The sequence below is a fragment of the Eubalaena glacialis genome, chromosome 9 (assembly GCF_028564815.1).
Source record: "Eubalaena glacialis isolate mEubGla1 chromosome 9, mEubGla1.1.hap2.+ XY, whole genome shotgun sequence".
In the NCBI taxonomy this organism is placed as follows: Eukaryota; Metazoa; Chordata; class Mammalia; order Artiodactyla; family Balaenidae; genus Eubalaena; species Eubalaena glacialis.
In genome coordinates this window covers 100,692,311-100,700,836 of record NC_083724.1, presented here as the reverse complement: position 1 = coordinate 100,700,836, position 8,526 = coordinate 100,692,311, and the positions used below count along the sequence as shown (strand labels likewise).

At 57.8% G+C, this 8,526-nt stretch overlaps 1 protein-coding gene across 1 annotated transcript; it reads left to right on the top strand.

Moving 5' to 3' along the window:
- The first annotated feature begins 389 nt into the window (after positions 1 to 389).
- LOC133097380 (NUT family member 2G-like) lies at positions 390 to 7,946 on the top strand. The gene is made up of 7 exons (XM_061199238.1): positions 390 to 405; positions 2,359 to 3,073; positions 4,026 to 4,154; positions 5,199 to 5,371; positions 5,829 to 6,124; positions 6,514 to 6,630; positions 7,152 to 7,946. The coding sequence occupies exons 1-7, from the start codon at positions 390 to 392 to the stop codon at positions 7,944 to 7,946; spliced, it is 2,241 nt and encodes a 746-aa protein (XP_061055221.1).
- The last annotated feature ends 580 nt before the right edge of the window (positions 7,947 to 8,526 follow it).

The following is an 8,526-nucleotide window of genomic DNA, read 5'->3' as shown; positions in this document are numbered from 1 at the left end:
AGAGTGTGTTGAGGGACACAAAACTAGGTTGATGGATAAAGAAGTGAAAGGAAGGGACCGTCAAGTCCAACCTCGGTGCCGTGAATCAAAAAAAGTCTATAAACTGCGTAAAGAGGCACACGCCAATTGTGTTGCCACTGTGTGAGGTGGAAGGAACTTCCGGTTCTTGCCTACCTGCCAGAGCCCTCGTGGAATGTCTCCCCACCCCCACCCTACCCAGACCCACGTGCCCTCTGCCCCTCCCCCACTGCAGAATGTTTAAATTCAAACCTGTCCCTCCTTCACTTGGATCCTGAGCGTCTGCTGAAGCAGGTCACTCTCTGGGTCCTGGTCTTGACTTTTCTCATTGAGGCTACCAGGCAGCAGTAGTCCGTGCCCAAGCCTGCAGGATGGCTTCAGAAGGAGGTAAGCCTATAGGCTGGGGGTGTGTTCTCAGAGACCCTGCCATCCCTCACATCCTTCGGGTTCACACGTGACACTTCACTGTGGGCACATAGTTGGACTGAAGTAGAGGGAGAAGAGAGCACTGGACGCACAAGGACATTTCACCTGGGGAGACTGGGGAGCCTGAAGAAACCTGAGACTGCACTGGGGAGGAGGGGTCATTGGAGGTGGATCAAGAGGAATTGCCCTAGCTATGGAGAAAGGATGGCAGCAGGCAGGTTGATTCTTTCTAGAAGGGAGACAAGCCACTTTGAAACGTGTGTGTAAGGATGTGTGTGATGTCCTGGTGGTGACACAGGGAGGGTCATGAGGAAAGCCTAGACCTGTATTGTGTTCCTGAGGCACCTGAAGCTTGCCTCACCATATCTTTCTAAGGGATTTGAACAGGAGCATACTGTATCTAAGGGGATCGTGGGGAGAGATGGTCTTGGTGAGAAAACTATTCAGTGGGGCTGTGTGTGGCCACACCTGCAGTGAAGTGTCCTCTCCGAAAGCTAGGCAGGAGGTTACTCTAACTGCTGCAGCCCACACCTCGTCCACTCTTCCCAGCCCAGAGCTCACTTCTCAGTTCAGGCAACTGTTGCTTTGGATTCAACAGGGGATGGGCAACCGTGTAACTTCAGCCAAGAGAAGGCTCAGATTCCTGAGTTGCTCTGAATTGTTCTTCCTTTTGTGGAATCGCAGTACTTCAGACCTACTTCATCTCGTCCAGTATCTCATGGTGGACCCTCAGGCTGCCTTGAGAGGAAGAGTTTGTTCATATTTCACGTCACTCCTTCATGGACAGGGAACAGATGTGGAGTGGGGTTGTTTCGGGTGGATTGTCTGTGAAGGCTGCTTCCTCTTTTAAAGGGGGAAGGAGTGTAGCCCAAGGGCAGGAAGACGATCTTCTGTGTTATTATTAAACGTCCTATGACACCTGTTCTGATTAATTAGGTGCACCGTGGTGCGTACTTTGTTCTCCTGAACAGGGATGTGTTCCAGACAACTTGATCGCCATGGCACCTGGCTTATGCCTGCGTCTCAGATTGTCTTTCCATTATTGGGAGCTGGCAGGGGAAGGACCACAGGCGGTCTGTACTCCCACGACCAATGTAACATGACAATTCCCTGGCCCTTGTTTAATCCTCTGCAGCCATCACTGGCTGTGAAATGACAGAATCTAAGGGACACGCACCTACTTCTCAGACCCCCCCAACCCGCGCCGCCTCCTAGGAACAGAACTCCTGAGTGATGACAGTGACTCTGGGCACTGGGGAGGGGGTGGCAGGACCTGGCCCATGTTACGTGTCTGCTGTGGGTTGTTCTGAGATGCAGGTGCATTCTGGGCCAGTGTTATGGGTTTGTATCAAGATTCCATTAGAGAGATATTTTCCAGCATTTTGTTTTGTTTTGTGAGGCTAGGAAAGAAAGAGGGGATTTATACTGAGCATCAGGAAAAGGAGGACTGAGGAGGAGGTGGGGCCCTAATATTTTACACAATACCTGTCCACAAAGGGCCTTTGGGTGCCTAGAACTTACCTTGGAGAAGGTCCCTACCTTTCAGTACGCCGGCTGAGGGGCATTTCTCACAGAGCGGATGTCCACCCAGTTCCAGGTCTTGGGAGACAGCCTGTGAGGCTTAGGTGCCAGGGGGTGCCTCAGGGAGGCTCTCCAAGTCAGTGCTTGCTGAGGCGATTTCTTCTCGGCAGACAGGGGTCAGGGACCTTGGTGGATGGGCGCGGGGTCACCAGTGGAATAATTCTCAACTGGAGGTCAGGGCATGAAAATCACTTGAAGACATTTGCACGCTGCACAGTTTCCCTTGTCCAAGTGTCCCTCACCTGTGGAGATTTACACTCTGATGCCACAGAAAGCCTCAGTCCCACGTGCCCATTCTCCTCCTCCATTCACTCCTTTCCTTTGCCTCAACAGCATCTCCAGTGCTGGGAACGGATGTGACCATGAACCCCGGTGCCTCCTTGTCTGCTTTCACGGCAGTGCCCTTCCCTCCACCCATTCCTGGCGCCCAGCACCGGCCACCCTGGCAGCAGCACTTGCCATGTCCCATCACCCCAGCATTCCCTCCTGGAAGCAGCCTGCTGCTGCCAGCTTTCCCCAGGACGCCTTTGGTGGCTAATGGTGGCCGTGGCCCCAGTGCCCCTGGGGCTTGCAACCTCACTGTCCAAGTCAGGTCACAAGGGAGGCCAGTGGAGGCCCCCCAGACTCAGACCTTTGTCGTTACTCAGGGCCCCCTCGACTGGAGCGCTCCAGGGGCCCTCAGCAGGAGTGCTGCATGTCCTGCACCCGTATTCTTAGCAACCCCTGTGATGGAGACCGTTGTGACTGCTCCAGCTGTTGGAGTTAGTCAGGCTGGCAAGGGAGGCTGGACCGCAGGCTTTCCTCCTCAAGCTCCACCACCAGCTGCCCAGCTGGCCCCTATCATTCGCCCAGTGAACTCTGGGCCATGGCCACATGGCACTTCCAGGGAGGGCCGCCTGGCCACCAACCAGTCCAACGCCTCGCAGGATGGCTCCTCTAACCCCCAGAGCGTGTACAGTAACTTCCGACGTTGGCAGCACATCAAGCCCCTGGCCCGGAGACACTTTCGCCTGAGTCCTGATGCAGAAGCTTTCTCCTGCTTTCTCATGTGAGTGAACGCTCAGGGGGTCCTGAGCTTATCGGAGCTTTTAGATAAAGAGGAACTGGGGATGGACTCGCACGTTAGGTTTCTAGGGATACTGGAAGGAAGGTGTGAGGGCGATGTCCATGCTATGAGAAGGCACATTGTCGGTCACATGGGTGGGCCTGTCAGCCCATGACATCATGACTGAAATGTGCCCTATCTCAACTGGCCCCACCACCCTGTGAGTCTCGCCAGCTTGCTCTTCCATGATTCTCATGGTAATATGGACTGAAGACTTGCAGTCAGAGAGGGTCGTGGTGTAAGGTGAGGAGCCAAGGAGTGGATGCCGCACTCTCCTGTGGTGCCGTCTCCTTTCATACAGGACTTGAGTGTACATGGCCAGGGGAGGTCACTTCAGAGGAGGGGGAGGAGGGCGGGGCCCAGGAGAGCGCTTTATGCATGCCTCCACTTCGTTGTGGAGAATTCCACTAGGAACAGGGTGATGGTAGAGCTCTCCTAAGGGCGTGGGCTCTCTCCCACTAGAGTTGTGAGCCTGGCAGGCATTTCCATCCTAATCCTCCGGTCCCTCGTAAAAGGGGACAATTACACTTCACTCAGAGGACTGTGCAGAAGACTCCTTGGGCTAATCTATGAAGTGTTAGCAGATTGCTTGGCACATGCCACGCCTCATTGATGATGGTGATTTTTATTATGAAAATGCAGCCTTGAGGAGGAAAAGAGCTCCCCAAGGCACAAAGTCCCAGCTCTAGCCTGGGAGTGGATGGTCATCCTTGAGTGAGTGTGAGGCGGTGACAGCAGTGGCCGGGAAGGCTTGTCTTTGCCCTCCCAGACCCCCGCCTCTCACCCTCCTGTTGCTCAGTCATGCTGTGTTGAGTGATGTGTGGTCCACATTGGCGGGTGGGGTCAGGCAGGTGGGGCTGGGCTGGGCCTGGAGACTGACCCCGAGGGCTTACAGCCCAGTGCTTCGATCCCTGGCCCGCCTGAAGCCCACCATGACGCAGGAGGAGGGACTGTGGAGGGCCGTGCAGGAATGGCGGCGCAAAAGCAACTTTGACCGGATGATCTACTACAAGATGGCAGAAAAGTGAGTCAGCGTCCTGGGCCCAGGGGCTGCGTGGAGGGTGAGGCGAGTGGGTGAGGGCAGGATCTGGCCGTGGGGGTGCTCATCAGAGAGGACAGAGGAGAAGGGCTGTCACCCAGCACAGGGTCCCCGCAGCCGAGAGGCCCTACTGTCCTCCAGAATCCCCTCCCTCACCTTGAGAGTTTGAGACTTCTGTCCTTCCTCCACCAGGAGCTCTGCCTTCCCCTGATTTTGACCTACCCTTGCCTTGACATGAAGGTCTCAGGACGGGGCAGGGTGAAGCTGTGTGTCCAGTAGGGGTCCAACTCCGGCCATATGGGCTGGGCCGGGAAAAGAGCTCCACCCACCAGCCTGCTGCTTCCTTAGTGGTGGGTGGCTGGCGGCCACTGACATAGATTTGGGACCACCTCTCCATGAAAAGTGCCCTGAGTGGGTACCCTGGAATCCCTGAAGAGGCTGGGGAAGCCAGCTGTCGTCAGCCCAAGGGTCTCCGGCCCTTCCACTGTTTGCTCCATGGTAATCCCCTGGTTTAAGAAACAAAACCAAACAAATGAGCGCCTCTCAGAGGAAAGAAAGGCCTCTCCTCTAAGCTCAGCATCCACATCGTCCAGCCTCTCCTGGGCCCTGTCTCCAGGTCTATGTTCCAGGACTCTCAGTCCTAGCCCAGGGTCCTGGATTCGGGCAAGGACCCCTGTGGGGAACACATGCCTGTTCCAGCCTCTGGCTGTCAGCCCTTCATGTGGTTCTGGATGGGGACAGGGGGCATGAGGAGGGTGCCCCCTGGGTCAGCCATGTGTCCCGTTGACCTGGTTCAATTCAGCGACCTGGGTCTATGCTGTTGAATGCCCTCCAGTGCTGGTGAGGCAGGAAGGGTCCCAGATCTTGTTATCACTTCCAGGAGCAGCTCTCTGCTGTGGACAGCACCTCACAGGGCCTTGACGGCCCCAAGGCACATCCTCTCCCAATGCCTCATTCTTGGCTGCCTTTGTTGGGCTCCAGAACCCAGGCCTTTTTCTCAGGGTGGCCTGTGCCTCCGTCACCCCCCAGGTTCATGGAATTTGCGGCCGAGGAGGAGATGCAGATTCAGAATTTGCAGTGGATGCAGCGCGCGCAGGACCTGCCTCCTCCAGCCTCAACGAAGCTGGATCCTCGGGGGCCCCCAGCCCCGAAAGTGGGCCTTCAGCCAGGCACCCAGCTTCCCACTGGAGTTGAAGGCACAGGTAACAGGGGCCTAGGGTTGGCCACTGTCCCCATGTGGATCCTTTTCCTTCAAGACAGGGGCATTGGTCTTTCAACCAAAACAGCCACCGAGGCGGGGGGTGGGGGGGGGGGTGGGGTCTCAGCTGCCCTTTGTCACTACGGGGTATTGACTTGGTCAGTTTTGTAACTCCTCTCACACCTCCCTGTCAAAGGACCCCACACTAAGTCTGCCTAAGAAGTGGGCTTGAAGGGGAGACCCCTAGAAAATTGGAGGTTCCCCACTTCCTTACTTGTGACTCTCTTAGATGACCCCCTAACCTCCCCTCTCCAACTGTGCATGAAGCTTCAGATGGTCCTGACCCCTCCCACACCCACATCAATGTCCCCCAAACAATGCCCTCACCAACGTGCGCTCGGTGGTCAGGAGGTGGACCGGGAGTCCCTCACCTTCCTTCCCTTCCTCCTGCTCTGCCTCAGCCTGTGCTCCCAGGATGTCCGGCCCCAGGGCCCAGCCCTCGCACCCGAAGCCACACAGATCCCAGCGGACCCCGGAGCCCAAGACACCCAAGGAGATTCCCCCTGAGGCTGTGAGGGAGTATGTGGACATCATGGAGGCGCTGGTGGGGCCCGTCCACTCAGCCACAGGCGAGTCACATGCAGAATGTGGAGAGGATGGAAATGAGCTGAAGCAGGAAGAGGACGACACCTACTCGGACCCGGGTCTCTTGAGCTACATTGACGAGCTGTGTTCCCAGGAGGACTTTGTCACCATGGTAGGCTGGGCCTGGAGCCTGGGGTCTACAAGATGCCAGGGCATGGAACTCTCAGCCCCCAAGGTCTGGGTTCTGCTCAGGCCGATGGGACTTAAGCTCAGCTCCTTGTTCCTGAGCCTGGTGTTAGGGGAGGTTTACGCAGATGTATGTGTGTATATGTTTGTGTCTGTGTGTATGCCTTTGTGTGTCTGTGTATGTGCATCTGTATATGTGCTCTTTTGTGTGTGACTGTGTATGTGCATGTTTGTGTGAGTGTGTGTGTGCTGACCATCCCCGCTTTGTGGAGGAGAGTGGAGGTGGGTCTCTGCTTTTCACTTTCCCTCCTGGTCTTCTTGTGTCACAGGCCACTCCTGGCCAAGGATGCTCACAGCCTCTTCTTTCTGTCCGAGGTGGAGGCAGTCATTCACCCTCGATTCCTGGCAGAATTGCTTTCCCCAGACCCACAGCTGGATCTCTTGGCCCTTGCTGAGGAGCTGAAGCAGGAGGAAGGACTCACCCCTGAAGAAGTGAGCCAAGGGAGGGAGAGGGACACTCAGGGAGCCAGGGGACTCCAGGGGAGGGGGCACCCCAGGTGATCCAGGGGACAGGGGAAACCAGGTGGCCCAGGGGAGCCAGAGGAGGGAGGGATCGCAGGTAGAACAGGGGAGACAAGGGACACCCAGGAAGACCAGGGCACGGAGGGACCCCAATGAGCAGGGGAGAGGTAGGGCCCCAGAACAGGAGGCCCACATGGCTCTGTGCATCCCTTCCCTGCCTCGGAGGCCTGGCATGGGGAAGGGCCCTCTCTGGGGTGGGTGCAGTGCAGGGTGATAGGAAGGAGAGGATGGGGAGCCGGGAGTGGAGGGAAGGACACAAAGCTGGGAATAAGGTGCAGGAGGATGGCAGGGATGCCACCGTGTCTGTATTTGGAGTCTAGTCCTGGGGTCACCCGTCCCCTCCTCCCCGCCAGGGCCATTGTCCCACTGCCCAGTGCTCCTCCTCTCACACGTGCGTGTGGAGCCGTCACTGTCCTCCTCCCTCCTCCCAGCTGGTGCAGAAACGACTCCTGGCCTTGAAAGAGGACGAGGGTTGGCCGGCAGCCCCGCGCCACAGTGCACCGGGAACGGGCTCAAGTCCTTCTGAGTCCCACGCCGGCCAAGGTGCCCAGAGGCACAACCAAGACCGCCATCTAGGGGTCAGTGATGAAGCCTGCCCACCAGGGATTGATTTTGAGGCTCTTCATAGGCCCATCCGAACAGACACTGGCCTGTTCGGGCCCAAAGTCTTTGTTCCCTCTCGAGGAAGTCAGGAGGTCTCTCCATTCCGGGCCGGACGGCCCTCCCCTCCCCAGGGTCAAAGGCGCACTGGCCCTCTACTGGGACCCAGGGATGCGTCTGTTCTCAGAGAGGCCTCTCATGTTCGGGAGGCCCGAGGGCCCAGGGACACGTCCAGTGAGGATGAGGAGGAGCTCCCCAGCCTGGCCTTCCTCTTGGCCTCTCCGCAGAGCCTGCTGCCTTGCGGGCTGTCCCAGAGTCCTGCCCCTGCCTCAGGCCTGGCCTCCCCTGGAGGTTGGGGGGCCCAGAGTGCTCCCCAGGCCCCCTCCCCTCAGAGAAGAGGCCTCAGCCCAGCTCCACCAGCCGCTCCCAAGTCGAGGAAGCGGGCTCTGTGTGGGCGCCCAGCCGCTGCTGAGAAGCCGCCCATCCCCGGGGCTGGCCACGGGGTCTCTGCGAGGCCAGCCTTGGCTCTGGGGCTGGCTCGCCCCTCACAGCCGAGAAAGAGAAAGCGTGACCCGTTTGTCACAGGGAAGAGGAGGAAGATGAAGAGGAAGCACTGCAGCCAGTAGGGAACAGCCAGGCCGGCCCTCCAGGGCGAGCCCCCCAGGGCGGCCCCCAGGGGAGCCTAGGGGCTCCTCCTCACCCCAGTGCTGGTCCTGGAGGATGTGGGGGGAAGGGAGGGAGGGCAGGACCACCAGGGCGGGGAGGGGGAGTGGGATTGTGGGGGGTTAGGGAGGTGGGGGAGGTGGGTGTTGGCAGGACCTTCGGAGTGATGTATGTAAATTGTGAATAAAGATAGTTTTGGTGGGAAATGCTCTCAGGCCACTGTCATCTTGTTCGTGTGGAGCTGCTCCACAGAGAGCGATCCTGAGAGGAAGGAAGGGTGAGGGAGGTCACAGGAGCTATGGATCTACAGGTGGCCAAACCTTTCCTCCACATAGACGAGGACACCTCAGGCTGCCCCTGGGAACGCACAGCTCTCACTTTCCCCAGGGACCCCCTCATCATCCCCTTCTCTAAAGCCTGCTTGGCTAGGGGCCTTCTGGAGCGTCTGTACTGTCTTCTGCATCCCTGAACCGTCTGGGGAGGGAGAGCTGCTTTTGTGCCTCTCAGCCCTCTGGACACTAACCAGTTTCTAGGACGGAGCCT

Excerpts from the sequence above, each read along its gene's own strand:
- LOC133097380 (XM_061199238.1), top strand. Across the intron at positions 3,074-4,025 it reads GCTTTCTCCTGCTTTCTCAT|CCCAGTGCTTCGATCCCTGG; the intron begins GTGAGTGAACGC and ends GAGGGCTTACAG. Across the intron at positions 4,155-5,198 it reads TACTACAAGATGGCAGAAAA|GTTCATGGAATTTGCGGCCG; the intron begins GTGAGTCAGCGT and ends GTCACCCCCCAG.